This window comes from Ips typographus, linkage group LG13, assembly GCF_016097725.1.
Source record: "Ips typographus isolate SLU linkage group LG13, UJ_Ityp_2.0, whole genome shotgun sequence".
In the NCBI taxonomy this organism is placed as follows: domain Eukaryota; kingdom Metazoa; phylum Arthropoda; class Insecta; order Coleoptera; family Curculionidae; genus Ips; species Ips typographus.
This window is the reverse complement of record NC_138434.1, coordinates 3,636,008-3,652,547: the sequence shown is the minus strand read 5'-3', so window position 1 is coordinate 3,652,547 and position 16,540 is coordinate 3,636,008. Positions and strand designations below refer to the sequence as shown.

Here is a 16,540-nt window from a genome sequence, read left to right as displayed (position 1 = left end):
TCTAGAAATTAGTTCTCAAGACTATTATTGTAGTATTTGGTACCAACATTTTTTACTTTTATTACTGAAGAAACTTGACTTTTGGAAATAGTCTTAAACTCGATTTTTCAGTCTTAAAAAGCACTAAAAACAGTCTGAATTTCTTAGAGGTTCTACAATTTATTGCACTTATGAGTGTAGAAGTCAATTTAATAGTGAAGAAGCTTGAAATATCATTTTCAAGACTAAGGTCAGTGGACACACTGGCTTTTAGGCCTGATAAGTCAAAAACTTTGTAAAGATAGTCTTGAAACTCGATTTGAGGCACTGAAAACAGCCTTAAAACACTAAAAACAGTCTAGTTTATTAAGAAATACCCGATTTTTTAGCACTGAGGTGTCTAGAAGTCGATTTAATAGTGACAAAGCTTGGAATGCTATTTTAAGTCTATGAAGAATGTAAAAATTGGTTTTTTAAGTTTGCTATGTCAATAACTTGGTGAAGATAGTCTTGAAACTCGATTTTCCAAGCTGAAAGCAGTTTTGAAGCACTAAAAATAGTCCAGAATTCGAAGAAAATGAAAAGCAAAGTAAAAAGCACGAAAAGTTCGTTTTCAAGGCAATTTTCATGAATCTAATGTTAATGTCCTGCATCTAAGACTATTTTCAAGACTAAAATATTGAAATTTGTCTTCAAATTATGAAAACTTACTTCAAATGCAAATTTTAAGCTTCTGATGTCACTTTTCATTAGTTCAGTCACATTTTGGGGTTCAAGTCAATTTTTAAGGTTTAAATGTATGAATTTGTAGTAACAAATTCTTGAGAAAAGTAGTTTTTATGTCTACAAGTACCTAATTTTCAGTATTAAAGTCTCTCGATTTGCATGAAAACTGGTTACAAACACAATTTTTAAGCTTCTGAAATTTTCATCTTTTCGATGAAGGTCAGAATAACACCCAAGGTAATTTATGGACAAGTTATGCACTTTTCTCGCGCATATCTAATTATTACATTGTCACAAAAGCTTATTACGGGGTGATAATTTATCTTTGTTGTCTCAAAAATGGCCAAACCACACTCTGTAACGCATACCGATTTCGAGATATTCCACGTCAATAAATTACAATATTAATCGGACCGATCAAGTAAAACGCTTTAATATTCATTATTTCCTCGTACGAGGAATTTCATTACTATTAATTATCAATTTTTGCCAGGTTGTCAAATTTCCGTAAAAACGTTAAGCAATCAAAAAAAATGCAGTGGATGGATCGTGGAAACTTTCTTAATTTAAATGGGTCTCCCTGTATAGTTTAGGGTCATTCGATTCTGCTTCGAAAAGCCTACACAATGCATTTGTGCTTCACAAAAATTGTACAATTTTTGAGATATTTAGGAACAAAGTTGCTTTTACGTTTCACAGCAAAAAGCGGAATAATTTTTTCTAAAAATTTTCCAGTACAGCCCTGGGTTTTACGTGCAATTTACCGGCTTCAGTAAACATTTCTGGGCCGTAACGGCCCAAATACCCAAATTATGAGCCAAAGTGTGTTTCATGTCAGATGAGTGTGTTTTCAGTCACTTTAAAAAGGTTCACACACCCAAGAAGGTTTTAGAGGCTTTTGGCCACTAAAAATGACTTGTAGAGGCTTATGGCCATATAAAATGGCTTCTAGAGGCATTTGGCACATTAAAAACAGTATTGACAAGCTTAAGAATGTTTCAGAAGCTTCTGGCCACTAAAAATGACTTGTAGAGGCTTTTGGCCATACAAAATGGCTTCTAAAAGCATCTGGCATATTGAAAACAGTTTTGAGAACCTTAAGAAGGTTTCAGAGGCTTCTGGCAACTGAAAATGGTTGTTTAGAGGCTTCTGGAATATTTAGAAATCTCTTGGAAAGCTAAAGAAAATTTTAGAGGCTTCTGACAATACAAAATGGCTTCTAGAGGCTTCTGGCTCTTTAGAAACCGTCTTGACAAGCTTTAGTAAGTTTTAGAGGATTCTGGTAATACAAAATGGCTTCTAGAGGCATTTGGCACATTAAAAACAGTATTGACAAGCTTAAGAATGTTTCAGAAGCTTCTGGCCACTAAAAATGACTTGTAGAGGCTTCTGGCCATACAGAATGGCTTCTAGAAGCATCTGGCATATTGAAAACAGTTTTGAGAACCTTAAGAAGGTTTCAGAGGCTTCTGGCATCTGCAAAATGGTTGTTTAGAGGCTTCTGGCACGTTTAGATGTCTTTTGGAAAGCTGAAGAAAACTTTAAAGGCTTCTGACAATACAAAATGGCTTCTAGAGGCTTCTGGCACTTTAAAAACTGTCTTGACAAGCTTAAGAAAGCTTTAAATGCTTCTGGCGACTAAAAATGATTTGTAAAGGCTTCTGGCCATACAAAATGGCTTCTAGAGGCGTCTGGCATATTAAAAATGACTTGTAGAATCTTCTGGCAATACAAAATGGCTTCTAGAGGCATCTGACACTTTAAAAACTGTCTTGACAAGCTTAAGAAAATTTTAAAGACTTCTGGCTACTAAATAGGACTTGTAGAGGCTTCTAGCAATACAAAATGATGATTTCGATTTTTCTTTTCTTTTTTCTTTTTCAAAACTAAAGTCTTTTAGTTTGTCTGGAAACTATGAAAACTGGCTACAATAATATTTTTTAAACTTTTTAAGTGAATTTTCCGTTTCCAAGACAATTTTTAAGTTGGGTTGGGTTAGTTTTGGGTCTTTGACCGTAATAACGTGTAATAAAGTGCTTGTTCCAAATTTGATCAATATTGCTCCAACGGTCTGACAGTTATGACAAAAAAAAAACAATTTTTTAAACAGAAATTTGAAGGACTGTATTTTCCTTAGGAAGCACTTTTCAGGAAAATGACATAATGAATGTCAACTTATTTTTTAATTGGCTATGGATTGGTGAATTATTGACATTTAAAACTGGACCACCCTGTATATTTGAATGGTTTGAAAATGGAATGGGATAGGTGAAAGTTCGGAGGACGAAAGCGACGAAGATATTGAGGAAATGGGGAAGAACATCGAAAATATGTTGGCCAACAAGAAAACCAGCACCCAGTTGTCTTTAGAGCGAGAAGAACAGGAAAGACAGGAGTTGAGAAAGATGATAATGGAGGGGGACAAGGAGAAATCAAACAAAGAAAAGACTAAGAAGGAAGACGACGAAAGTCAGGAACAAGGCAACTACGCTCAAGGTTGTTATTTTAAATAACCTGAAAAAAATCGAATGTAACAAGTTTTCGTGTAGGACGAGTTCTGAAAATAATCAGGACTTTTAAGAATCCAGAAGGCAAGGAATTCACTCGAGTCGAATACGTTCGAAAACCCGCAGTAATCGACGCCTACGTCAAAATCCGCACCACTAAGGACGAAAGCTTCATACGACAGTTCGCTACTTTGGACGAGGCCCAAAAAGAAGAGATGAAACGCGAAAAACGGCGCATCCAAGAACAGTTGCGACGCATCAAACGCAACCAGGAAAAGGAACGCATGAGCATGGCGCATCAGCACTCGCCGAGTCTTAGTTTCGCGTCCGCGCCCAACGTGACCGCAGAAAAGTTGCCCAATCCCAACGAATCGCCCACCGCCCCTTCGCCCTCCACTCCTACCAAAAACGCCACTCAAAGCCCGTCCAAGTCGCGCAGGAAAACCAAACTGAAACCCGATTTGAAACTGAAATGCGGTGCATGCGGCCAGGTTGGACATATGAGGACTAATAAGGCGTGTCCTTTGTATCAGGGATCTGGTAAGTGAATGGAATTTTATTCAATACTCTCGTTTGATTACTTTCTGCCAATAGGAAAATTTAAAAAAATCTAAATACCCCTAAAGTTTCTAATCCTGAGGTTAATTAGATATTATACAGTTCTCGCGGAGTGAGTTTACCCGTGCGTCACGAAGGCTACGTCATTTATAATCATATGAATCAAATCAAGTTTTCGTCAACAAAACTGTTGTGTTCATATTATAGAAAAGGGCGTGTCTAAAGCTTCGTCACGTTTTAAATTTTTCGTGTATTGTCAGTCAGAAAGTAGAGATCTTTGGCTCCAAATTTGCACTAAAACAACCTCATATAAAAGCAAATCAAAAATATCTTAACCGAAATAACATTTTTTATTTATGAAAAGTCTCCTTGAATCATAGAATTCCGTCTAAATTTGAAACCTAATTTATTTACCAAAATTCGCAGAGATGTATCACCAATATGTAGTATTTTTTTAACTTTAAGCTCTTGATTTAGGTTCTGGATGGTTACATGTTTCTCTAAAATAAATACAACAAATTAAAAATTCAATAAGACATTCTGAGTGATGCTGTAGTATCTCATATCTTATTTTCAGGTTGCAATCCACTTATTTTATTTTAAACTCGCTGGAAAACATTTTAGACGCTTATTTTATTTTTCTGTGACTTTATTATTGATATGTTTCAAGAAATTTGTATGATAAATCTATATTGCAACCCAAAAATCTCAGTCTTTGGAAACAATGAAATGTTAATAGATGTTTCTTACAAAAGTAGATATATTTTACTATTATTAACATGCTATCGTTGTACATATCATATAATGTATTTCGAACATCCATTTTAATGCTTTCAGATAAATCAGTGGTCTTGGCCCGTCGATAACATCTCGATTTACGTTTTCTAGGTGAGAAAATCATAAGATTACTTGCTTGTTTTTTCCGAATCGAATAAACAGTTTTGCGGGAAATTTTCAAAGCAGCTACAACCTTCTAGTATCAAAAAAAAATACATCAGTAAGAATATGTAAGGCCTTAAAATTTCTTATTTTCTTCCTGAACAGATGATAAAGCTTCTAAAGATCCTCCATTGGTTTTTTCCAATTCAAAATATTCACAAAGGTTAAGAATTAACCGCTGGGCTTGTCTGTGGAGAATTTTTCCAGGCATTTTCTAAAAAAATACTGTAATAGTAAGTAATTCCGAATTTAGGAAAAACCAAATGGCTAAATAAAAACCATAATAGACACTCCCACTTTTTTTTCAAAACAGGTTAGTAATTGTCCAATTTTGGTTAGATCGTGACAGCCGACATAAAAAAAAATAAAAATATTAATAATAATGTTACGGTTTGGGCCTACTATACTCGAGTCAAGATGAAACCGATGCGCCGCAATATCTGGCCGGGCGCGTATTAAAGTAGGCCACAGTTAGGAAGCGCTACCTGGAAGATTCGAAGCAAATCGCGAAGCGTTTCGCGGTCATTCTAGAACGTGGTTTGCGAATATAAAAGAAGCGGCTTCGTCGTCGACGACAGTGAGTGTGAGAGTAGTAGAGTAGTAGTGAATTTGGGAACGCGGTAAAGTTTAAATAGCGAGTAATTGTGGAATTGTAGTAGTGTTTTTAGTAGCTGTGTTAATTATTGTACGGAGTGTTTTGAAGTGTAATAAATTTATTAATTGTTGAGTTAAACTGACTTTGTGTGAACCCACGGGAAAATCGTAACAATTGGTGTCAGAAGTGCGATCAGACTTTAGTGCGACGTGAATTTGAACTAAACTTCGGGTTAAAGACTTGTGTTCAGAACCGGACTAGAGATTTTCGGAACAGTGGTGTGTTAAATTTATTTTATGCCAATAACAAGACGTCAAAGTGCAAACATGGAGGCCCAACTTGCAGCTATTATGGCAATGCTTGGAAAACAAGAAGAGATTCGACAGCAAGACAAAGAAGAACAAGAAAGGATTCGACAACAAACAGAAAAGATTCGACAACAAGAGAAGGAAGAACAAGAAAGGATTCGACAACAACAAGAAAGAATGCTACAACAAGATATAGAAATGCGTCAAGAAGATAGAGAGCGGCAAGAAAAACGTAACGTAGAAATATTGAACGTTCTAGCACGGAACAAGACAGAAATCCAAGAGTATGTATCCGATAGTCTTAAAAAGATGGAGTGTGATGTTGAGGAAAAATTAAAGGATGTTCGGGAAGACATTAATGATGTTCGGGACGACATTAATAAAATCCAGAATGATGTCGAGATAAAGTTACGTGACTTAGAGCAGAAAATTGACAGCAGAGGAGCCAGCTCTACAGTGATCACCGGAAACGGGCTCAACAAGATCAAGCCTCCCACATACGACGGTCAAACTTCATGGGCAACGTACCAACTCCAATTTGAGGCCGCTGCAAATGCAAATAGATGGAGTAACGAGGAAAAGGCTGTAGCACTGGTGGTGGCATTACGAGGACCTGCATTGGAGCTGTTACAGACTCTGCCTATCGCCCAACGAAGCAACTATGAAGCATTAGTAGCTGCATTAGAACGTCGTTATGGGGATCAACATAAGAAAGGACTGTATCGAACGCAATTAATGGCAAGACAGCAGAAAACTGGTGAAAATCTAGAAGAGTTTGAAACCGAAATTCGTCGCCTTGTGCATCTGGCTTACCCAGCCGTCCCGGATGAAATCCAAGTAGAACTTGTGGCACAGTATTTTGTAGATGGGATTCGAGATCTGGAGGTAAAGAAATGGCTGAAGATGTTCAAAGGGAGCAACAACAGCGAATTACTGATTCGAGCGCTGGAAATTGAAGCTGCGTGCAATGATTTAAAGCCAGAGCCTATTCAAGAGGAAGGAGTACCGTCAGCCGATCATGTTGCTACATCAATAAATAAAATTGAATCATTGTTCGGCCAATTAGTGCAACAAATGGCAGCATTAGGAAATGGTCAGTCCAGACAGTTAGAACGGTCACGTCCGATCACGAGAGTGGAGTGTTACCGATGCGGACGTACGGGACACATTAGAAGGAATTGCACACAGCGGTCTTGTTCTCCAAACCCACAGTGCCGACGAAATCAGGACATTAGAACAAATCACCGGAACTCCTCTGCTAAAAGAAACATTACATGTTATATTTGTGGACGTAAAGGACATTACCAATGGAATTGCAGACAGCAGTCTCGTTTACCGACCCCGCAGAACTGGCGTAACCAGGAGCAGGAAATGAAGAACCCGGAAGGACATTTACCGCGATATGTAGAGGATCGTCAAGCTTTGGATAGTGACTTAAGGTATCGGAAAGGACAAATTCATAATGGTTGGAGGATTGGTCAAATCGCGATGGTGACAGATAAAGAGGCTACAAAAAGAATGAAGAGCAGCGTTTCTAAGGAAGTCATAATAAAAGGACAGCGCTCAGACTCTGATTTGAAAGTAATCAGAAGATGGTTGGAGAAGGATTTGAAACCGGATTGGCAACAGATTTCCAGATATGGACCAACAGTAAGGGGTTACTGGTTACAGTGGAATTCGCTTCGACTGCGAGATGACTTAATTACTCGCAAATGGGAAAGTCCAGACGGAAAACGCTTTGTTTACCAAACAATAGTGCCCAATTCCTGCAAAGAGAATGTGCTGCGAGAACTACATGACAGTCGCGGAGGAGGACACTTTGGAGTAAACCAGACTTTGGCTAGAATAAGAGATCGGTTTTACTGGATTAACTTCAGAAAGGACGTTGAGGAATGGTGTAAACGGTGTGACCAGTGTTCGTTACAGAAGGGATCCATCACAATTCGGGAACTTGAGACAGAGAAGATGAAACCAAACAACGACCGTATGAAGATGACGCTGGACCACAGACCAACTGGTGGCAATTATAAGGAAGGTGATGCTGTGTGGATGTTTCAACCCAGAAGGAGCAAAGGATTAAGTCAAAGATGGCAACGACACTGGGAGGGACCTTACAATGTGGTAAAAAGGTTAAACGACGTCGCCTACAGAGTTCAACGCAGCCCCAAAGGCAAGATGAAAATTGTCCATCTGGACAGACTCAAGAAATACCAGGGATTAGATGAAGCGGATCGGGACGATCAGCTTTAAGAGGGGGGCAGTGTTACGGTTTGGGCCTACTATGCTCGAGTCAGGATGAAATCGATGCGCCGCAATATCTGGCCGGGCGCGTATTAAAGTAGGCCACAGTTAGAAAACGCTACCTGGAAGATTCTTGAATGGTCAAGGCAAATCGCGAAGCGTTTCGCGGTCATTCTAGAACGTGGTTTGTGAATATAAAAGAAGCGGCGTCGACCGTCGACGAGAGAGTAGTGTAGTAGTGAATTTGGGAACGCGGTTAAGTTTAAATAGTGGAATAATTGTGGAATTGTAGTAGTGTTTTTAGTAGCTGTGTTAATTATTGTACGGAGTGTTTTGAAGTGTAATAAATTTATTGATTGTTGAGTTAAACTGACTTTGTGTGAACCCACGGGAAAATCGTAACAATATTATATACGTATTGAATAATCACCAGTACAGGAGTCTAATTCTTGAAAGTAGGGAACGGAAATCTCAGGAGAAGTGTTGATAGAATGTGTCAGAAGAAGCTGACAATAACGGGTCCCTGTCACATTGTACAAGCCTTTCTCTTTTTTTTTTTTAATCTTTATTGTGCAAAATATATCTACATCTTACACAAAAGGCTGCCATTCGCAATAGCGTTCTTCCATGGAGCCCGTAAGTAGCATTACAATAACAATTCACATACAGAAAAAAACAAAATATCCCAAACCACTACATATAATCTTAATGATTACAGTTTTGTAAGTACAATCAAACATTGCGCATTTCTTCAAGAAATATGTTTTTTAATCTATTTCTAAGTACCGTTCTGGAATAGTTTATTAGTGGCTGATAGAGTGCTGAGTTCAATATTTGAATGGACACATACTCAAAGCTATTCTCAAATTTAGCAGTCTTATGGTATGGGATATCATATTTAACAATACCTCTCTTGATAACTCCCTTCCCTCGTTTCAAGAATACGCACCCTGGGTGTTCCAATAAGCCGTTCTTTCTCGGAAACTAGACATAGTAGCCCTTTGGGAAAAAAATCTGTCTAGCCGCGAGAAAATAATTTTCAGCTTTCTAAATCCACCGTTAGGGACCACTAAAATGAAAAATGTCCAAAAACTCTAAAAATTGTCTGTTCTCAACGAACAATTTTGCTATTTAACATTTTTTTCTACCTCTTCATATAAAGTGGTGGGGATGGTCCAAAGTTTGCTTTGAAACAAATTAAATAACTCAAAAACGGCTGATCATAGAGACTGTAAAACCTACTTGGAGCGAGAAAGTGACTGTTTTAAGTACATTTTTGGAATCCTCATTAAATTTCCTATCCAATAACCTGAAAAAAACGTTAAAAAATTTGGTACAGTCAGCGAAAAAAGGAATGTCAAAGTTTGAACTGCCAGAAACACAGTTTGAAAGGGCAGTCAGGGACAAAATCGCCTGTAAAACCTACTTGGAGTGAGAAAATGACTGTTTTAAGTACATTTTTGAAATCCTCATTAAATTTCCTATCTGATAACGTAAAAAAAAACCTTAAAAAATTTGGTACAGTCAGCGAAAAAAGAAATGTCAAAGTTTGAACTGCCAGAAACACAGTTTAAAAGGACAGTCAGGGACAAAATCGCCTGTAAAACCCACTTGGAGTGAGAAAGTGACTGTTTTAAGCACATTTTTGGAATCTTCATTAAATTTCCTATTCAATAACCTGAAAAAACGTTAAAAAATTTTGTACAGTCAGCGAAAAAAGGAATGTCAAAGTTTGAACTGTCAGAAACACACTTTGAAAGGACAGTCAGGGACAAAATCGCCTGTAAAACCCACTTGGAGTGAGAAAGTGACTGTTTTAAGCACATTTTTGGAATCCTCATTAAATTTCCTATCCAATAACCTGAAAAAACGTTAAAAAATTTGGTACAGTCAGCGAGAAAAGGAATGTCAAAGTTTGAACTGCCAGAAACACAGTTTGAAAGGACATTCAGGGACAAAATTGCCTGTAAAACCTCCTTGGAGTGAGAAAATGACTGTTTTAAGCACATTTTTGGAATCTTCATTAAATTTCCTATCCAATAACCTGAAAAAAACGTTAAAAAATTTGGTACAGTCAGCGAAAAAAGGAATGTCAAAGTTTGAACTGCCAGAAACACAGTTTGAAAGGCCAGTCAGGGACAAAATCGCCTGTAAAACCTACTTGCAGTGAGAAAGTGACTGTTTTAAGCACATTTTTGGAATTCTCATTAAATTTCCTATCTGATAACGTAAAAAAACGTTAAAAAATTTGGTACAGACAGCGAGAAAAGGAGTGCCAAAGTTTGAACTGCCAGAAACACAGTTTGAAAGGACAGTCAGGGACAAAATCGCCTGTAAATCTACTTAGAGTGAGAAAATGACTGTTTTAAGCACATTTTTGGAATCCTCATTAAATTTCCTATCCAATAACCTGAAAAAACGTTAAAAAATTTGGTACAGTCAGCGAAAAAAGGAATGTCAAAGTTTGAACTGTCAGAAACACAGTTTGAAAGGACAGTCAGGGACAAAATCGCTTGTAAAACCTACTTGCAGTGAGAAAGTGACTGTTTTAAGCACATTTTTGGAATCCTCATTAAATTTCCTATCCCATAACCTGAAAAAAACGTTAAAAAATTTGGTACAGTCAGCGAAAAAAGGAATGTCAAAGTTTGAACTGCCAGAAACACAGTTTGAAAGGGCAGTCAGGGACAAAATCGCCTGTAAAACCTACTTGGAGTGAGAAAATGACTGATTTAAGTACATTTTTGAAATCCTCATTAAATTTCCTATCTGATAACGTAAAAAAAACCTTAAAAAATTTGGTACAGTCAGCGAAAAAAGGAATGTCAAAGTTTGAACTGCCAGAAACACAGTTTAAAAGGACAGTCAGGGACAAAATCGCCTGTAAAACCTACTTGGAGTGAGAAAGTGACTGTTTTAAGCACATTTTTGGAATCCTCATTAAATTTCCTATCCAATAACCTGAAAAAAACGTTAAAAAATTTGGTACAGTCAGCGAAAAAAGGAATGTCAAAGTTTGAACTGCCAGAAACACAGTTTGAAAGGACACTCAGGGACAAAATTGCCTGTGAACCCTACTTGGAGTGAGAAAGTGACTGTTTTAAGTACATTTTTGGAATTCTCATTAAATTTCCTATCTGATAACGTAAAAAAACGTTAAAAAATTTGGTACAGTCAGCGAGAAAAGGAGTGTCAAAGTTTTAACTGCCAGAAACACAGTTTAAAAGGACAGTCAGGGACAAAATCGCCTGTAAAACCTACTTGGAGTGAGAAAGTGACTGTTTTAAGTACATTTTTGGAATCTTCATTAAATTTCCTATCCAATAACCTGAAAAAAACGTTAAAAAAATTGTTACAGTCAGCGAAAAAAGGAATGTCAAAGTTTGAACTGCCAGAAACACAGTTTAAAAGGACAGTCAGGGACAAAATCGCCTGTAAAACCTACTTGGAGTGAGAAAGTGACTGTTTTAAGCACATTTTTGGAATCCTCATTAAATTTCCTATCCAATAACCTGAAAAAACGTTAAAAAATTTGGTACAGTCAGCGAAAAAAGGAATGTCAAAGTTTGAACTGCCAGAAACACAGTTTGAAAGGCCAGTCAGGGACAAAATCGCCTGTAAAACCTACTTGCAGTGAGAAAGTGACTGTTTTAAGCACATTTTTGGAATCCTCATTAAATATCCTATCCAATAACCTGAAAAAACTTAAAAAAATTGGTACAGTCAGCGAGAAAAGGAATGTCAAAGTTTGAACTGCCAGAAACACAGTTTGAAAGGACAGTCAGGGACAAAATCGCCTGTAAAACCTACTTGGAGTGAGAAAGTGACTGTTTTAAGTACATTTTTGAAATTCTCATTAAATTTCCTATCTGATAACGTAAAAAAAACGTAAAAAAATTTGGTACAGTCAGCGAAAAAAGGAATGTCAAAGTTTAAACTGTCAGAAACACAGTTTGAAAGGGCAGTCAGGGAGAAAATCCCCTGTAAAACCCACTTGGAGTGAGAAAATGACTGTTTTAAGAACATTTTTGGAATCCTCATTAAATTTCCTATCCAATAACCTGAAAAAACGTTTAAAAATTTGGTACAGTCAGCGAGAAAAGGAATGTCAAAGTTTGAACTGCCAGAAACACAGTTTGAAAGGACCGGCAGGGACAAAATCGCCTGAGAACCTACTTGGAGTGAGAAAGTGACTGTTTTAAGCACATTTTTGGAACCCTCATTAAATTTCCTATCCAATAACCTGAAAAAATATAATATTTATTTATTTAGCCAAATGCTATATACAAAAAACGATTAAAAAGTAAACAGTGTAAACATATAGTACAAAATATTCAATAGAATTAAAATACAATTTACAATACAATACATTTTAAAAAAATTTAACCGATAAATCCATGAGGCGACTACCTTACACGTTGGACAGCACATAATTCCTCAACATGGTACTAAAATTTTTAAAATTATCACAGTTTTTCAAATCATTTGGTAGCTTATTGTACTCAGATAGTCCTCTACATAAGATGGAGTTTGACATTTTGTTTGAGCGATACCTATCAACTAAGATAAAATCGTTACAATTTCTTGTTTGATAATTATGAACGTCCTTAAAATATGTTACTCTATCACAGATATAGGCAGGTAGTAATTTATTTCTTAATTTATAGAGAAAAACATAGGCATCATAGATAATTCCTTGTTCAACCGACATGACATTGGCAACACTCAACATCAACTTTACAGGAGTGTATCTGTTACATTTTAAAATTGTTCTTAATGCTCTATTTTGAATTACTTGAAATTCATTCATTTTGTAGTTTGGCAAATTGTACAACAATGCAGAACAAAATTTAAGATACGGTGCCGCCAGACAGTTATACATAAGATACTTGGTATACATAGAAAGATTTCTGCCAACTCTATAAATAAATCCAACTCTTTGTGAAAATTTTCTCATGATATAGTCAGCATGCGGACGAAAAGTTAGTTCAGAATCCAACATAACTCCAAGATATTTAATTCTACTTTCATGTATTAACCTGTCGTTGTTGATTTTAATGTTTATGTTTTCTATATGAAGACTACGCAAAAAACGTTAAAAAATTTGGTACAGTCAGCGAAAAAAGTAATGTCAAAGTTTGAACTGCCAGAAACACAGTTTGAAAGGACAGTCAGGCACAAAATCGCCTGTAAAACCTACTTGGAGTTAGAAAATGACTGTTTTAAGAACATTTTTGGAATCCTCATTAAATTTCCTATCCAATAACCTGAAAAAACGTTAAAAAATTTGGTACAGTCAGCGAACAAAGGAATGTCAAAGTTTGAGCTGCCAGAAACACAGTTTGAAAGGGCAGTCAGGGACCAAATCGCCTATAAAACCTACTTGGAGTGAGAAAATGACTGTTTTAAGCACATTTTTGGAATCCTCATTCAATTTCCTATCCAATAACCTGAAAAAACGTAAAAAAATTTGGTACAGTCAGCGAGAAAAGGAATGTCAAAGTTTGAACTGCCAGAAACACAGTTTGAAAGGACAGGCAGTGACAAAATCGCCTGTAAAACCCACTTGGAGTGAGAAAGTGACTGTTTTAAGCACATTTTTGGAATCCTCATTAAATTTCCTATCCAATAACCTGAAAAAACGTTAAAAAATTTGGTACAGTCAGCGAGAAAAGGAATGTCAAAGTTTGAACTGCCAGAAACACAGTTTGAAAGGACAGTCAGGGACAAAATCGCCTGTAAAACCCACTTGGTGTGAGAAAGTGACTGTTTTAAGCACATTTTTGGAATCCTCATTAAATTTCCTATCCAATAACCTGAAAAAACATAAAAAAATTTGGTACAGTCAGCGAGAAAAGGAATGTTAAAGTTTGAACTGCCAGAAACACACTTTGAAAGGATGGTCAGGGACAAAATCGCCTATATAACCTACTTGGAGTGAGAAAGTGACTGTTTCAAGCACATTTTTGGAATCCTCATTAAATTTCCTATCCAATAACCTGAAAAAACGTAAAAAAATTTGGTACAGTCAGCGAGAAAAGGAATGTCAAAGTTTGAACTGTCAGAAACACAGTTTGAAAGGACAGTCAGGGACAAAATCGCCTGTAAAACCTACTTGGAGTGAAAAAGTGACTGTTTTATGTACATTTTTGGAATCCTCATTAAATTTCCTATCCAATAACCTGAAAAAACGTAAAAAAATTTGGTACTGTCAGCGAAAAAAGGAATGTCAAAGTTTGAACTGCCAGAAACACAGTTTGAAAGGACAGTCAGGGACAAAATCGCCTGTAAAACCTACTTGGAGTGAGAAAATGACTGTTTTAAGCACATTTTTGGAATTTTCATTAAATTTCCTATCCAATAACCTGAAAAAACGTAAAAAAATTTGGTACTGTCAGCGAAAAAAGGAATGTCAAAGTTTGAACTGCCAGAAACACAGTTTGAAAGGACAGTCAGGGTCAAAATCGCCTGTAAAACCTACTTGGAGTGAGAAAATGACTGTTTTAAGCACATTTTTGGAATTTTCATTAAATTTCCTATCCAATAACCTGAAAAAACGTTAAAAAATTTGGTACTATCAGCGAAAAAAGGAATGTCAAAGTTTGAACTGCCAGAAACACAGTTTGAAAGGACAGTCAGGGACCAAATCGCCTGTAAAACCCACTTGGAGTGAGAAAGTGACTGTTTTAAGAACATTTTTGGAATCCTCATTAAATTTCCTATCCAACAACCTGAAAAAACGTAAAAAAGTTTAGTACAGTCAGCGAGAAAAGGAATGTCAAAGTTTGAACTGCCAGAAACACAGTTTGAAAGGACAGTCAGGGACAAAATCGCCTGTAAAACCTACTTGGAGTGAAAAAGTGACTGTTTTATGTACATTTTTGGAATCCTCATTAAATTTCCTATCCAATAACCTGAAAAAACGTTAAAAAATTTGGTACAGTCAGCGAAAAAAGGAATGTCAAAGTTTGAACTGCCAGAAACACAGTTTGAAAGAACAGTCAACGGAAAAATCGCGGTCAAAACCCACTTGGAGTGAGAAAATGACTGTTTTAGCAACATTTTTGGAATCCTCTTTAAGTTTCCTATCGGATAACGTAAAAAAACTTTAAAAAAATTGGTACAGTCAGCGAGAAAAGGAGTGCCAAAGTTTGAACTGCCAGAAACACAGTTTGAAAGGACAGTCAGGGTCAAAATCGCCTGTAAAACCTACTTGGAGTGAGAAAGTGACTGTTACGTACATTTTTTGAATTCTCATTAAATTTCCTATCTGATAACCTGAAAAAACGTTAAAAAATTTGGTACAGTCAGCGACAAAGGAATGGCAAAATTTGAGTTTTCTAGATAACTAAAAGTCTATTTCGTGACAATATATTTTTCTTGTTTTTGTATGTAATGCCTGCATAATTTGGAAATAAAGGTATTTGTTTGTTGTTTGTCTGAATTTAGGCGGTACAGGAACTGCAATGAACGTGGCTTTGACCGAGGAACAAGAAGAAGAAATCGAAAAGCAGCTAAACACAGACGACGAGGATTTAGTTAATGTGGACGGGACTAAAGTCAAGCTGTCCAGCAAGTTGATTAAGCACGCGGAAGAGATGAAACGGCGCAGTCTATTGCTGAAAGTGCCTCGTGATGCTCTGGGGAAAAAACGGAAACGAGGTTCATTCATTCATACCGAAAAATTAACATAATCTAGTCGAGGTTAAACAGCTCTTTCAGATGTACATTGTGACTACCTGAAAAGACCTAGCAAATCCGCTAATCGACGTCGTACAGATCCGGTGGTTGTGCTGTCCAGCATTTTAGAAGCGATTTTAAACGAAATGCGGGACATGCCGGACGTGCAACCGTTTATTTTTCCGGTCAGCCAAAAACAGGTTACCGACTACTACAACATTGTTACACGACCAATGGATTTGCAGACAATTCGAGAGAATTTACGGTACTCTGATTAATTTTAGTTTTTATTGTGGTTACAGTGGAATTTTACTCCTGTAGGCAAAAGAAGTATCAAAGCAGGGAAGAATTCCTGGCCGACGTGAATCAAATAGTGGAAAACTCCAACATATACAACGGCTCTAAAAGTAGTTTTTCAATTGCAGCCACTAGAATGTTAAACAAGTGCGTCGATAGGTTGAGGGAGAAGGAAGACAGATTGATGCGTCTGGAAAAGGCTATTAATCCATTGCTGGATAACGATCAAGTGGCGTTCACTTATTTACTGGAGAACATCATGAACACCAAACTGAAGGCTTTGTCAGAGTCCTGGCCTTTCCACAAGCCGGTGAATAAGAAAAACGTGAAGGACTATTACACGATCGTGAAACGGCCTATGGATTTGGATACAATCACGAAAAGGATTTTAAGTAAGAGTTCGGTGAACTGTCGAAAGTGAGTGGAAATTATTGGGTGTTGGTTACAGCACATCGCTACCACAACCGGCACGATTTTATGGTCGACGTGGAGCAAATACTGGAAAATTGCATTCTGTACAACGGTAAAGACTCGCCATTTACCGAAAAGGCTGAATTGCTGGTCAGGACCTGCAAAGCTGCTTGTGATGAGGTAAGTAAAGTCTATTTTACTTGTGAACTGAACGAAACGAATCATTCTGGTTGTTTGTTGACAATTTCTTCGAATTTTCCCCGTTTCAACTTGAATTTATCGATTAAGATATTATTTTG

At 36.9% G+C, this 16,540-nt stretch overlaps 1 protein-coding gene across 3 annotated transcripts in view; it reads left to right on the top strand.

The window, feature by feature from the left end:
• Nucleotides 1-16,540, top strand: part of Taf1 (TATA-box binding protein associated factor 1) — a 282,189-nt gene that overhangs the window by 225,620 nt on the left and 40,029 nt on the right. For 2 of the 3 annotated variants that reach the window (XM_081991789.1, XM_081991788.1), the window contains exons 14-19: nucleotides 2,974-3,201; nucleotides 3,255-3,752; nucleotides 15,303-15,515; nucleotides 15,567-15,798; nucleotides 15,855-16,222; nucleotides 16,279-16,421. In XM_081991789.1, coding sequence (XP_081847915.1) covers nucleotides 2,974-3,201; nucleotides 3,255-3,752; nucleotides 15,303-15,515; nucleotides 15,567-15,798; nucleotides 15,855-16,222; nucleotides 16,279-16,421 — 1,682 coding nt within the window. The remainder of the gene's footprint in view (nucleotides 1-2,973; nucleotides 3,202-3,254; nucleotides 3,753-15,302; nucleotides 15,516-15,566; nucleotides 15,799-15,854; nucleotides 16,223-16,278; nucleotides 16,422-16,540) is intronic. The other variant, XM_081991790.1, reaches the window with a different exon arrangement.